The sequence below is a fragment of the Zootoca vivipara genome, chromosome 13, assembly GCF_963506605.1.
Source record: "Zootoca vivipara chromosome 13, rZooViv1.1, whole genome shotgun sequence".
Taxonomy (NCBI): Eukaryota; Metazoa; Chordata; class Lepidosauria; order Squamata; family Lacertidae; genus Zootoca; species Zootoca vivipara.
The window spans coordinates 4431300-4447028 of record NC_083288.1 but is presented as its reverse complement, the minus strand read 5'-3'; the positions used below and the strand labels follow the sequence as shown (position 1 = coordinate 4447028).

Genomic DNA, 15729 nt, shown 5'->3' with positions numbered 1-15729 from the left:
GATGGGGTCACGGTGGTTTCCACTGAGTTCTGCACAGCAGACAAGCTCGAAGGTGTGCAGAGGAGGGCGACAAAGATGAGCCAGGGTCTGGAAATCAAGCCAGATGAGGAATGATTGAGGGAGCTAGGAATGTTCAGCCTGGAAAAGAGGAGACTGAAAGGAGATAGATATGATAGCCAGCCTCAGATATCTAAAGGGTTGTCAACATGGAAGATGGACCTGAACCAATGGCTTCAGGTTTACAAGAAAGGAGATTCCAACTAAACATCAGGAAGAATTTTCTGACGGTAAGAGGCAGTGGAAGGTTGTGGACTCTCCTTCCTTGGAGGTTTTAAGCAGAGGTTGGATGGCCATCTGTCATGGAAGCTTTAGTTGAGATTGCAGGGGGTTGGACTGGATGACCCTTAAGGTCTCTTCCAACTCTACAATTCTATGACTCTCTGAAAAGGGACCTAGTTGGAGGGGGTTAAAACCTGTCCTCTGCTTCAAGCAGTACTGCCAGGAGTTCCCAAAGTATATATGCCCTCCTTCTGCTCAGCATATTGAATAGCTTTTTATGTGTCTTTCATATACAGCTTGCCTCTAAAAGCTCATAGCTTGCCCTTAATCAACTGGATGCTCTTATAAAAGATGTTCCACTGGCTGGCTGAGTGCAATTGTTGTTTAACAAAGTGATTTTTTTTAAAAAATAAATGGAATAATCTCCTGCTTCAAAAAATAATTGTGTGTGTTAAACATAAGTGGCTCTTTAACTAAGGCGACTTTCTCGATTCTGTAGAAGGTCACAGGTCATCTTGTCCTCAGCCTCCCCACACACCAGCCAGCACAGTCAAGACCCCCAGGTGCCCCAAAGCAGAGAGCAGGTGCACCAGCGAAAGGTCCCTGCAGAACAAACAACTTCAGATGATGTAGGCCTTGAACTCCTAAGAAAAACCCAACTCTTCCTGTGTTGACTGGTGTTGCCTATGTGAAATTCATTCTTCCTCCTCTTTTCTACCGTCACAGGGCTTAGATTCTCAGATACTTGCGCATTTCCTGAGAACAGAGTGATCCACACATTTGGGGCTGTGGCTTTGCTTGGGTTGTGTTTTTCATGTTGAGGCACTGGATGGGGGAGATTACGAGATAGGGGTGAGGAGAGCTCTCGCTAGTAGCACATTTATGCAGCTGCTGCTGCTGCTGCTGCTGCTGCTGCTGCTGCTGCTGCACCAGGTATGCAGGGAGTCCCTGTGTGCATGTGCTCAATGCCATTCGTAGTGCAAGAAAATGGTGTCCTCTTGCTCTGCCTCATTTTTTTCTGGAGCATCACATGGAGACTTGTACTGGGTCAGTGGTTTTCGGATTTCCTTCTCTCTTTGTGTTGTTGTGCACCAGTTCATGTACTTGCCCAGTTAAGAGCACATCCGCGTGTAGTCATGTTCCTCTTGCTCCCTGCAAGTACAGAAATGGAGCCAACCTGGTTGCCGAATAGCATTTACCTCTCCTTGGGGCCAGTTTACACAAGCATGCTCATCGTTTTGCACATCATAAAGCAGACTGTGTGACTCTGCCACCACAGATTAATTATTTCAGAGTGACCATTCATGTACTTTTTAATGGGGGCAGTTCACACATTCAGTGGTCACCATGTTGAGTAATTGTGATAGGGGATGCGCGGAGGGACCCAAACACATGTTGTTTTTGAGTTGGGTCAGGAGACACGTGCTCTAATGGCTTGGATAGGAGGCAGATCCTGTGTTCAGATCACCTGGGTTGCATATATTACAAAACCAGGGAGCATCTGGTAGAGGCTCCATTCCTGTTTCCTTAGTTGCCCAGCAGCTTCCTCACCACTCCCAGCTGTAACCTCCAAAATAACCAGTGCTTTCTTCCTCTGGGTGACTTGACAGTAATCTAGACATCTGCTACAGAGGGACTTTCAGAAGTGCCTGACTGATGTTTCCTTTTTAACATTTTTTACATAGCCAAGACTAAGGAATGCATTAAAAACAAAGACCTGCCCCAAATTAAGGTATAAAATCAACTATGGCTCCATTGAGCCTTGTATTCCTTGCTCTGACTAGGAAGTACTTCTGCAAGGTCTTTCCCCCCAGCCCTGATCCAGAGCTGACTTCATGATTTTGAGAGAATGCTCAGCAAGAATTGCTACATGGAAGTTTCTTCCTGAACAAACAGGATGCTGAATGTCACAATCTCTTTGGAAAGACCTTCTCTGCTATCTGGCCCATCAGGGACGGCTACTTCATCTCCTCCTCTGTGTGTTTTGCAACCAGCACAACAACATGTTGAAGGGTTGCTCACAGGCTACATTTTGCAAATGACTAGGCTGGGGACACAGCTCGATTGGTCAGAACAGCAGGAACAACATTGCTGGTTAGCTAGGCATTAGCTCTGTCCTTCCAGAAACAGGAGTTTTGTGGTGCCTTTCTGTTAATTTGGGAGAAACAGGCTGTAGCAGCAGAAACAGGTGAAATGATCCCATTGCCTTATCTGAATGGACAATTTAGAGTGGACATGGAGAGAGCAGAATCCGCCCCCCCTTTCTTCTTCTTTCTTGTTCCTCAGCTGCTGTTGTCAGTTCAATACAGCACTTAAGGCAGTTCCAGACAAGAGTTTGTTGCATTTTTTGGGGGGGTGTCATATTTGTGGTGGTGTTTTGGTGGGTGTCCTCTATCACCGCACCCCCTAGTTCTAATTTCTCCTCTCCAGAACACAACCAGTCATTTTGTCTCTGGCAGCCCAGACTATGCAGGTGTGTCTATTTCCACATCCGGATTTTAACAACTTGGTTATGAGAGTTCTTGCTGTTGAGTAACTTCTTTTTGGGAGTGGGGAGCGGCTGTGGGGTGGGGTAGGGGAGCTGCCAATAGCAGTTTTAAAAATGATATAGAGGTCTCATGGAAAAGTGGGGGGGGGGTTTCAGTGTGAAAGTGTTCTGCCCACCCTTTTTATTCCTGGGTTTGCTTGAGACACATGAAGGGGGGGGGGGACCATCGATCCTGAAGAAGGTGACAGTTGCATCCCTTGCAGCTGCCTCTTCATGTTGTCCTGCCATGTGAGCGGCAGATTGTGTGGCATTTCTGGTTTGTGCTGGAAACTCTGAGGTGTTGCCTTGACTAGAGCTGCCATTTCCCTTCCTGCAAACAAGGAGAAGGGGAATTGTGGCACTTCCAAGGATCGGCTGCTTTGGAATCGGATAAGGGGAAATGCCACCACTTCTGCTTGGGTGAAATTGAGAAGTGTGGAGATGAAATGGACATTCTTAGGGGGGGGTACCTCTGAAATTAACAAGTGCACATAGTGGCAGCACCCTGACATTGCCAGAGTCCCTTCCCAAGAAGCCACTTGCTTCTTTGTTAGGGAGGCTGATCCGTGCAAGGAGGGAATGGCCGGGGGCAGCCCCAGCAGCTCACTCATAGAATCAAAGAGTTGGAAGAGACCACAAGGGCCATCCAGTCCAAGCAGGAAACACCATCAAAGCATTCCTGACAGATGGCTGTCAAGCCTCTGCTTAAAGACCTCCAAAGAAGGAGACTCCACCACACTCCTTGGCAGCAAATTCCACTGTCGAACAGTTCTTCCTAATGTTTAGGTGGAATCTTCTTTCTTGTAGCTTGAATCCATTGCTCCGTGTCCGCTTCTCTGGGGCAGCAGAAAACAACCTTTCACCCTCCTCTTTATGACATCCTTTTATATATTTGAACATGGCTATCATATCACCCCTTAACCTTCTCTTCTCCAGGCTAAACATGCCCAGCTCCCTAAGCCGTTCCTCATAAGGCATCGTTTCCAAGCCAGAACACTCCACCCCATTTCGCCCTTCTCCTTTAGTGTCAGCTGCCCCTTTTGCACTGCTGGTCAGGACTCAAGGGTTTGGCTGCCCACTCCATCCCCATCCCTGTCTTGCTGTAAAGCAGGGAGAAGAATGGGCTTGATCCTGCAGGAGAGCAAAAACTCGCCTCAGCAGAAGTGACAGCTCTAATTAGATCCGCGCTGCTCATGCACACTTCCGGGGGGGGGGAGGGGGAATGAAAAGGGGTGGTGTGCACAAGTACAAAAATATCCCCCACCCAGAAAAAAGGGAAAAATAAAAAGGCCCCCATCTCTTGTGAAGCATGAAAACTAAGGTGTGGTAATAACTTAGCTCTTGCAATCTTTGCTCTTGTGCACTTGCAGTGAATTTTCATCTTTTATATATATATAATGAAGTGTCAATGCGCAGACACAGAAACGCCTGCCCAGAATGGAAAAAAGATTGTGGAGGGCAGAGGAGGAGCGCTTGTCGGGAGGGACAAAAAGCACACTGGGGGGTCTTTTCCATCAAGCCTGGCCCACTTTTGGGGGTGAGCAAGAGGATGAATAGCAATGAATATAGTGACTGGGGGGGGGAGTGTGTGAACCTTTGTTTACTAATTGTGCACACAGAAAAATGGATCTGAATGGGTCCATTTGTGAGATAATGCACATTCTTTATTATTATTATTATTTATTAAATTTGTATATGGCCTTTCATCCAAAGATCAGAGGGCTGTTCACAGTAGAAAATTACAAAATGAAAACACACCCTCCCTCTCACAGAGACATTTCACCCTCTGGACCTTGCAGGAGGGGGCACATGAAGAAGCATAGGAGCCACTTCCTAGGGGCCATGGGAGTTTCAGCCCCCCCTAAAATATTTGAGAGGCCTGGGCCCCCACAAAGTTGATGGGCATTCCCATTCCAATGGTGTGTGGACTGCGTCATGTGATTGAATATGCAGGGTGGGTCCCCACCATATTTTATTCAGGTCGGCACCCCTGTGAAGAAGGAGCTCAGATTTTGAACCTCATTTGCCTCAGATAATGATCTGGGTCAGTTCACCCGGAAGCCCCCTCTGTCTTTTAGAACAGCTCATTACAAAAGTTAACAAGTCCTCATTTGGTCAACAGTTTTTAAACTGTGCCTTGGATCTTCCCTGGAGTTTCTTGAATGATGATCAGGGCTTCCTCCAGGGTAGCCGTCCTCAACTTGGCTGGGGGCGTAATATAATGCATCTTCCAAAGCAACTACCCTATTCCAAACTTAAAAATGGAAAGTGTAATGCTGGTGGTCAACAAAAGAGGTTTAAAGACTGCCTCAAGGCAAATCTTAAAAAATGTAGTATAAACGCTGACAACTGGGAAACACTGGCCTGCGAGCGCTCCAGTTGGAGAACAGCCCTTACCAAAAGTGTCACCGGCTTTGAAGAAACTCGATCTCAGGACGCAAGGGAGAAACGTGCTAAGAGGAAGGCACGCTTGGCAAATCCACACTGTGATCAACTCCCACCTGGAAACCAATGTCCCCACTGTGGAAGGACGTGTGGATCCAGAATTGGACTCCACAGTCACTTACGGACCCATTGTTAAAACTGTGTTTATGAAAGACAATCTTACTCGGCTACGAGTGATCATCAAAGAGAGATAATGCATCTTTGTATGTTATTTTCATACCAGATGCATTTCTATGCACACTTTCCGGTAATACAGGCATCCCCAGACTTCGGCCCTCCAGATGTGTTTTGGACTACAATTCCCATCATCCCTGGCCACTGGTTCTCTTAGCTAGGGATCATGGGAGTTGTAGGCCAAAACATCTGGAGGGCCGCAGTTTGGGGATGCCTGCCCTAGTAGATGCATTTTGTACACATTGCTTGGCTGGAGAACTGTGCTGCAAAATTTTGGAGAAGTCCCTATTTTGACAGATGGCCATGTTTCAGTTCAGGAAAGTGTGAATTAGGTAGGTTCGTCTTTAAATGTGGATGGATTCAAATTTCTCCTCCTTGTTCAGCTGGTGTTTTACAGCATGTAAGTCATGAAAGCTGAGCATGGAAAACTGCTTCAGTGCAAAGGAGGCCAGTTTTTTCCTGACTTGGTTGTTGTTTTGCTTCTTGGTTGAGCCACCAAGCGCCATTCCCGGCGTGGCTTCCCTTTCTGTCACTTCTCCATAACTCTTCACATTTCAGTTGGGCTCTTGGTTGCCTTCTGCTTCCTCTTTTTCCTGCATTCCTATATTTCATTTTTTGCAGCTTCTTCCTCTTCAAGAGCTTTTTCAACAATGTGAGGAGGATGTGGAAACCCAGTTACATTATGAGCAGCAAATTGAGAAACTAACAACACAATCCTAACCGTGCCTACTTGGAAGTAAGTTCTGTTGAATTCAGTGGGGCTTACTCTCAGGTAAGTGGGGTTAGAATTGCAACCCAAGACTACTTACACACTGTTGCTATTTTGTGAGTGGGATATACTGACAAATTTAGGTTGCACAAGTACAGTAGTGAATTTGGTGTTCTTGTGCAACAAACCCACAGAAGAGTTTCATGCAGGAGGATTTTGTGCAAAGAAAACAGAGTACAAAAATCACATGGAAATAAATCCACAGCAGATACAGGTGTGTGGACCTGGAGTTTCCAGTTCCCTTGTATTTCCAGACCCAAGAAAAGGACTCAAGAGATGAGACAGACTCTCCAAATCATCAGCTGGGGTTACCTGCTTAGATATTTTCAGCTTGAACACTTGCACTTTCATTTAAGCCAACAGGAGCAAAGGAGTATAGACACCTGAAGGCCCAAGAAGATGATTCCCTCCAAAGCCCAAAGCCCATCCTTCTTGCTGTAGGACATTTCTGCAGACCTGCAGGATTTATTGAAAACATGTTGGTGCCTGACGGGCTTGGACATGAGGAGATCCACTAGCTTAAGGGATTCTAACCTACTGCTTAAAACAGAGGGGTTTCCAGAGGGTATTTTTTTCCTGCAACCATTTCTAAAAGTGCAGTATTGCAAAGAGCTAAGGCTCTCTGAGCCAGCAGGCTTGCAAGGAAACTCTGTCAGTCCTTAGGGTGCTCATTTGTGCATAATAATTTTGCTACCCATTGTGGATGCAAAGTGGACAACTGCGGAAAACAGCAGAAGAAAGTCCTGGGAAGTGGAGAGGTATGGACCAGCCTTCCTTCCAGCCCACAACTCCTTAGTGCAAGCCACCCACCCTGAGATCTGTGGGGGTTAGCATGGCGGGGATGAGGAAAGAAAGCAAATGCCCAGAACTGATGCATTTGTGGAATAAGCTAGAGAGGAACAGGAGCTCTGGAGGTTTCCTGTTAAGCCAGACAGGGGGAAGCTGTGATGTGCTGTTTCAGCTGAACTGCCCCAGTTCCCTAGGGAACTCAGAGTTCTTCACCTTTCACCTCAGAACAGCTTTTCTGGCTGTTTCATTCTGCAGTCTGCGGCCTTCTGGAAACATGCAGATTTGCAGTACTAATTTACTTTGGAGATAAATCAGGATCCAGCTCAACAAAATGGTCAGACGTTAATTATCCATGGGAAAGCCCAAGTGCTGAATCTTTCTGACATCATTGCAAAGATTGTTTTCCTCTGCCCTCAACATTCGTCTTGAATTTCCGTAATACTTCAATCCAGAGGAGTCGCTGGTTCAACCACAGCCTTCCTTCCCCAAGCTGAGACTGGGTGATAAAACCAAAGGAGGAGCATTATGGGAAGTGCCACAGTTTGGTCAGCCAGCGCCATTACATTTGATGGATCCCTCTATTCTTGTAGATAAGGACGTGCAGAACTAACTGGGCTTCCTTGTGGTTTCTAGTGCATTTATCATGAGAAGCCTTAGGCAGGAAATATGTGGCCCACCTGAAGTTGTTCAGCTAGAGTTTGTATCACCTCTGATCACTGATATGCTTGCAGGAGCTAATAGGAACCTGATTCCAACAATATTTGGTGAGCCACGAGTTCCCCATCAATTGGAACCATGTAAAAAATTGTGGCTCACCAGAACTGATATAGAATTAAGGAATGACAAGGTCTCTGAGCATATACTTGGCCTGGATATTTATTTTCAGTAAAACTGAAAACAGATTTTTTTTGGTCCTTTTATGCAGAAATCCACTCATTTCCCCCCATATATATATATATATATATATATATATATATATATATATATATATATATATTTGGGGGGGGGGAGATGTATTTTTGTTGTTATTGTTAAAGAACAAAGAGTCAGAACTCCTTGTTGCTCTACCACATCTCACTTAGAAATCTACTGATAAATCTCAGTCACATCTAAGCTACCAGATGCAAGCCTACTGACAGAACAAGGTTGGGATGGCTACAGTCATTGGATTGCAGAATCATAGAACTGCAGAGTTGGAAGGGACCCCCAAGGGTCATCTAGTCCAACCCTCTGGCATGTAAGTGTCATAACTAAAGCATCCATGACAGATGGCCATTTTCATGAATGTAAGCCTTAGCAATTGTTTAAGCTTCTTGCCAGAATTGTGGGTTGTTGTTTTTAATGTACTTCACTTTTCTTCATTTGTGCAAATGTTATATCCACTTGTTTTGTGCGTTTCATCTAATGAAACTGTACCAATGATGAGAGTTTATCAACTCTACACACTTTAAGGAGTTTCCAAGAGAACTCTGGGTATACAGTATGGAGGTGAGGGATCTCTAAGAGAATTCTTAGCACCATTGCCAAAGGGCAATTCTCTAGAGCCTTTGGTACCCTGTTTCTCATATTTTAAGACATACCCATAAAATAAGCCATAGCAGGATTTTTAAGCATTCAAGGAATATAAGCCATACTCCGAAAATAAGACATAGTGATAGGCGCAGCAGCAATGCCGGCCGCGGCAGGAGGAGGAGGAAAAAAATAAGACATCCCTTGAAAATAAGCCATAGTGTGTTTTTTTGAGGAAAAAATAAATATAAGACATGTCTTATAATATGAGAAACACGGTAGATGGTGTGACAGTTAAACTGGTTCAAGTTCCATTGAATTGAATGGGAGCTACACAGGAACCTGATACTGCTCTTGTCTAACTCCTGCTCATTTCAGTGAGGCTCTTCGTTGAGAACTTCCTGATGAGTTGTGACTATGTTTGCTTGCCTGCATTTTTTCCAGAGGAATTCAAAATGCTTCCTCTGAAGTTATCTTTAACTTACTTCAGAGAGCTAAGCTGCTGCAGGATTGAAATTGTAGGTATAGATCTGTTCAAAATAGTTAAATACAGCCAAATAATAAAAAGGCCTGTTTGCCATATGTTTGCCATTCTAATTCTGAGTATATATGGAGAAAGGAAATGCCAGCCTCTGGGTTGGGTGGAGCTCATTTCCCTGGTTGTTCAGCAGAAGATAACTTATCTGTGGTAGGCTTCTTTGCAGAAATCAATAATATCTACTTGGAAGAAGCACTCCAGAGTCAGGGAAGGAATTAGTGTGATGTACCAAACCGGTTGACTAGATCTTTAATCGGTGAGAAGAATTCAGTATTTTCTGGAAAGATTAACCAGAATTTGCCGTTATCCCTCATAACAAACTCCTTGCCTACGCAGAGTCCCAAGCCCTAGGAGCCTTGTGGCATATCTGCTTCACAGACTTAAACTGCCTTAAGCCACAGTCCTGTATCCACTTACCTGGGAACAAACACCATTTAACTCAATGTGACTTTCTTCTGAATATACATGTATAGTTTTACACTTCTGTTGATAGTCATTAATTTCCCCCATGTTTTCCTGGGAAGTGTACTGCAGTTCTAGAGAGCCCTAGCTCATCCCATCCTCTCCTCTGCTCCCTGAAAAGAACAGACCATTTTCAGCACTCACGCCAAACTGCAGCTCCCACAATTTAGGTGTGTGAGAGACAGTTAAGCTAGTATACAATTGATGTAAGTTCACAATGTAGACACACTCCCAGGCATTGGCCTAAGGGTAGTTGTAGCCACTGTAGTGCCCTTTTGATCTTTTGGACTATGGTTCCAATTATCCCTAAGGATTCCCAGACCCAGGTGGCCTGGGACCCAGGTGGCGCTGTGGGTTAAACCACAGAGTCTAGGGCTTGCTGATCAGAAGGTCGGCGGTTCGAATCCCTGCAACGGGGTGAGCTCCCGTTGCTTGGTCCCAGCTCCTGCCCACCTAGCAATTCGAAAGCACATCAAACTGCAAGTAGATAAATAGGGACCGCTCCGGCGGGAAGGTAAACGCCGTTTCTGTGCGCTGCTCTGGTTCGCCAGAAGCAGCTTTGTCATGCTGGCCACATGACCCGGAAGCTGTCTGCGGACAAACGCTGGCTCCCTTGGCCTATAGAGCGAGATGAGTGCCGCAACCCCAGAGTCGGACACGACTGGACCTGATGGTCAGGGGCCCCTTTACCTATCCCTAAGGATTGGCCATCTTGCCTGGGGCTGAGGAAGCTGGAGTTCAGGGACACATGAAGAACACCATATTGGCCACCCCTTCTCTAGTGTTTCCAACTTATACCTCCAGCCAACTCACTGGTTCTACCTATTGAGTGATGGTTATTAAATGGGCTTGTGTACTGCATATGCATGCTGAAGACACAAATCCCTTTGCTTCAAAAACAGATCTGTATTGATACAGTTGCTGTCATTATTGTGCGGTATCAGAAAACAACACAACAAATGCTATTAAAAGCGGGTGGGTGTTGGTTTGTTTTTTGTGTGGTTTTTTTCAACTGATCATTTCCAAGTACAAGTCTTGGTCTGTGTCTAGACTGTCTCCCACCCTGAAATCCGTCATGGTCTTCCTGATGCAACTGTATATTAGATGCCAGGTGTTTCTTAGATTCTAAGGGCTTACTTCTATGCTGTCATTCCTTTCCGTATTTCATCTCTGTGGCCGTGGCGCTTGTCTTTTTCTTGGAAGCAATGTCCTTTATAGCTCTTTGACTTGTTGCTGACCGTCTTACAACCTAGCACCCTCTTTGCCTTCTTTATTGCAGCTGCATATAGGGCCGAAGTCTTTAGGGATTTTCACAGCATCATCCCCAAATCCTTTTCGCGTAAGTATACTGTGCATGCGTTCTCAGTGTATTACCAAGTTTCTCCATCTTGCACGTTATTTCTGTCACCCCTGCGTTTCCATTTGTCTGTGTTTTGCTGTACTTGAACAGTCTTGCATTTATTTCACTTCCTTTTTTTGCAGCTTGCAAATCTTTTTTAGTGCTACAGATAGAATCATCTGTTTAGAGAGGGCACTTACGCGATGACTGGCTAGAAAGTGTTGTATCCTTAGTGGAACTCTTGGAATCATGTTCACAGGGTGGCTAAAGTTCAACACTCCCCACCCCACCCCCCCACTTTGAAATGATTCTGAGAATTGAGTGCTTAATTCTGTGGCTTAGCTGTGATTGGATTGTTCCCTAAATACCCAAACAAACGATTTCGTAGGTTAAACCATTGCTTTTTATTTTGCTGACAGATTTCTGCTGTTGTCAGAATTGTCAACAGTGATTTGGATTTTATAATAAATTATTTAAATGTCAACCGATCACCTCTGTCTGCTTGTTGACACTCTTGAAGAATTAAAAAACCCTTACAGAAGCCATGATTTAGCATGGCCTGGTTGGCATTCAGTTGAGTTTTCCTCGGAATAGACCTATTGAAATTAATGGGTTCATAAATTTCAGTGGATCTATTCAGAGAAAACCTCAGCTGAATACCATCCTCTGTTTTTAACAATGCTTTCCATGATTTCCTGCAGAATAGATGTTGAACCAAAAATTACATCACCAAGCTCTTCTTGGGCAGAAGAAATAATTGTATTCAGCCGACTGGCAACTTGTGCACAGTGATCGCAGCTTTACACGCTTGGCAGCTGAAATCACACATGGAAGGCCGAGGGCACATAAAGAGCATTTAAGCCCTCTGACTTGCTTAATGGGCTCTAGGAAGCTCTTTTTTGAACCCTGGGAGGTTCCCTTGAGATCTTGTGGGCGCCTATGGGGGGGGCAAGGCCTGCTTGGCATGTTGGCTTCGGAAAGGTGGGTCTGGTCATGCGGCAAGGTTGTTCTGACTATACACAATTTTGTCTTTATATGCAATCCCCCGGAACATAACCCCCGCTCTCCTTGTGAGCCAATTGCAGTTAACTTTAAAGCCACCGCCTACTCAGGTCTCTGCATGTGTAATGATAAATACTCCGATGAAAGAAGTGCAAAATTCTAGCCTGGTCTTTCCTATTTTGAAGTAAAATGTGATCATATTGGTTTTGGGATTGTTTTTTTTTGCCAAATGTATATTTACATATATATTGGATTTGATAGCACCATGGTTCGTGTTCACAACAGGGAAGGGGAACCATTTAAAATTCAGACCATCTGGCTGGTTCCATCAACAACTGTTCTAGGGCACCTAGAAATTTTACTCCTTTGCTTTGACCAGAACTGTCTTTTTGAAGGCATTGAAGTCTCCTGTTACGGCAGAATTTCCTTTTTGGGGTGTCTCCTTGATTTCGTGCTGCATCTCAAGGTCACCCTAAACATTTTGACCAGGCTCTTGGGGCCTGCTATCTGCCCTGTTACAAATTTCTAGCTTGTCCTCTTGGATGTACAAAGCCACGACACCTCCAGTACACCCAGTACATAGAAAACGAGCATGTCAGGAAGCATATTGAGGAAGCTGCCTTGGTCAGCAAAAGTTGAGAGGTGCCGAGTGCACAGAGCTGTTTGTGGCATGGGACCAGTAAAGGTAAACTGCTGGCCTTGGTACGTGGAATAGGTTGGCGGTGGGGACACCATTCATAAGCATGCCTCAGTCCATTTCAACATCCATATGCCCTTTCATCTGGTATTTTCCATTCTGCTGCAACTGGTTTATTTTGTACATGTATTTCTTCCATTTTGTCACCTGCTTATGTAGAAACATATACTGTATTGTACAGTATTGTCATCAACAACAGATATTTACAAATTGGTTACCTTCCTGGTAGGTGTGCTGGCTTGCCCCCCACGATTGACAGGCTCACACCACGCATGACAAGCACATGTCACAACATGCTGATGTGTGATGTGCATGCTTTGCAGCTTGCACGCATGACGTGAGCATGTGGCGTGGCATGCACATGCCGCCATGGGATATTGAGGGGGCCCAGGGCTCTCCTTGAAAATTGGAGGGCCCAAGGCCCCTTGCTGCCCCCCAGCTGGTGCTGCTGCTTCCTTGTGTGTTCCCTTTCAAAGTTACTCGATTTCCAGGGGAGTCCCCTGATAGTCATTTGCAGCCAAATAACAAAGCACCTCATGGCACCTTAAAGGCAAAATTAAGGAATTGGCTGATGACCCATCCCAAAGCCATCTATGGCTGCAATTCTAACCATATCTACTCAGAAGTAAGCCCCTGAGTACTAACTTCTGGATTTAGTTGGGCTTACACCTAGGTAAGTGAGGCTAGGATTGCAGCCTCACTGTCTTGATTTTGCAGTTCATCCTGTCATGTTTCCCCCACTCAGGCACTGGGAAGGGCAGTTTAGGGCCCTGTTGATATTCTGTTCTTCCTGTCCTGGATTGTCTCAATTTGTAGTCGCACATTTTGTAGTCACGCAATACCACTTACCTAAGTCCTTTTGACCAAACTGCGGGAGGCAGTGCAAGACAGGAGTGCCTGGCGTGCTATGGTCCATGGGGTCACGAAGAGTCGGACACGACTAAACGACTAAACAACAACAACAACAAGTCCTTTTTGTTGTGCATCATTTTATTTGACCAGAGCAAATTTTATTCAGAAAATGGTTGTGTGTGTGCATCTGCTGAAGCTATTATATGTTTTAAAACATGTCCGTAGTATACAAGGTTTAGTGTTTGGCAGCTTGAAATCTACAGATTTTAACTGAGATGCACAGATAAAGTCAACAGGTAACAAAAGGGACTACTTCTTTTCATGCAAGAAGAAGAACAATGGAACGAAAAAATAATAAAAGCATTGGGTGTTTTAAGGAAGTGATTAGGAAGGCTACAGTCATAATAATCCCACTAACCTTGGAGTAGGATCCACTTCCACGTAGGCGTGGCTAGGACTGCAGACAACAACTTAGATGCGCACAGAATCAGCAAAGTACTTCAGGAAAAAGAAGACCAATGAAGCCCCTGGGAGAAGAGTAGCAATTTTGCATTGATGAATATGTGAATGGTTGCTTTGCATTCTACATGTCTATTTACATACAATGCGTGTGTGGTTTTTTTTTTTAAAAAAACTTTTTAAAAAAGTTGAGTCCATGTCATGATGGGGCTAGAGGTTAGAGGGAATGAAATCCAATTGGTAATCCACTTTCAACCATAGCTGCCAAGTTATCCCTTATTTTAAGGGATTTTCCCTTATGCTGAATAGGCTTCCTTGCGAGAAAAGGGAAAACTTGGCAGCTATGCTTTCAACAGATTCTTCCAGCATCCCTAGCAAGAGCTGAACCATGTACAGTATATGGTTTCCTTCTTTCTTCAAAGTACAAATCAGTTCCCGTAAGCCAGGGCTGTACAATCTGTGGCCCATCAAGCTGGATTTAGCTCATCAGTCATGTGTGCTGGTTTCTGAAGGGCATTTTGCTGCCTACCTGGCAATTGGTCCTGATCTCCACACACCTTTCTAGAGAAGCAATACTGGCTATGCCTTAAGGGGTCCCTGTAAGCCTGCTAATGCTAAGATTGGGACTTAAAGCATAATGATATGAAACTTTAAGGTATCCATGTAATCATAATTGTCTAATACTTCACATGTGCTTGAAATAATTATTTGCACACATAGAAATGTAAGCGCCACAGAAGTGTTTCATGAATCCTGCTGAGAAATGCATTCCTTTGTGTGTTTACTGTTTTTTGCCACAATGTTTTTTATTCCTGAAAATTATTTATTTTTTAAAGCACTGAGTGGCATCCCTCTATTATTTCTTTCAGCCAGTAATATTAAAATAGAGACACAGAGTGATGAAGAGAATGGGCGTGCCTGTGAAATGAATGGGGAAGAATGTGCGGAGGATTTACGAATGCTTGATGCCTCTGGAGAGAAAATAAATGGCTCACACAATGGGAGCAAAGCCATGTCAGGAGTTGGAGGCATTCGACTCCCTAACGGAAAGCTAAAGTGTGATGTCTGTGGGATAATTTGCATCGGTCCCAATGTTCTTATGGTTCACAAGAGGAGCCACACTGGTAAGGCCTGGAACAGTTCTCTCTCCCCCCCCCCAAAAAAATTAGCCACACCAGTAGGAAGAGATTTATTTATGTGAGCCTGGGGAACATATTCTTTCTTGCATGCTACATAGAACCTCTTGAGTATTTATGGTTTCATCAAACACAAATGAGGGATCCCTCAAATTCAAATCAATTGGATGTCATTAAATCATAAAGTCACGAATGTTCTCTTCCAGTAATAGAGAGAGAGAGAGATAAAAGAGACAGTTTCTTCACATTTGAAGTCCTAGCTTTTATATGTGGGGTGACAAATATAGCTATTCTGCTAACAACTATTGAAAGTGATCCTAATGATGCTTATTAAAATGTCTGTTTTATATGTTCTGTTTCCATCACACTTTTCAGTGATAGTAGTTCCAAAATCACCCTAAAATTAACTGAAACCAAATACGTTGTTTTAGACAAAATTTTCATAGACGGACACCTAACAAATGGATCAAGGACCTCAGTGCTGTAGGACAGGGCACCACATTTGATATTGATATTTTCATATCTTCCTTTAGAAAAAAATGATTATCAATTTTTATTATTTTTATGAGCCCTGTAACATGATACAGTTTAGAATAGACTTGAGTTCCCTCCTGATTTTCATTAAGGGCTGACCTTATTCAAAGGTTTTACTGTTACAGTAATCCCATTGTCCTAAATAATCTATGTACGTATCTCAATTTAGGCATATTGTGTAAATGTTCTGAACAATTAGGGCATGATCCAGTTACACC

General features: G+C 44.3%; 1 protein-coding gene across 4 annotated transcripts in view; it reads left to right on the top strand.

The window, feature by feature from the left end:
* Positions 1 to 15729, top strand: part of IKZF1 (IKAROS family zinc finger 1) — an 88402-nt gene that overhangs the window by 48541 nt on the left and 24132 nt on the right. For 2 of the 4 annotated variants that reach the window (XM_060282179.1, XM_035108707.2), the window contains exon 4: positions 14711 to 14965. The exons of the other annotated variants lie outside the window; for them this stretch is intronic. In XM_060282179.1, coding sequence (XP_060138162.1) covers positions 14711 to 14965 — 255 coding nt within the window. The remainder of the gene's footprint in view (positions 1 to 14710; positions 14966 to 15729) is intronic. 4 annotated transcript variants of the gene reach the window in all.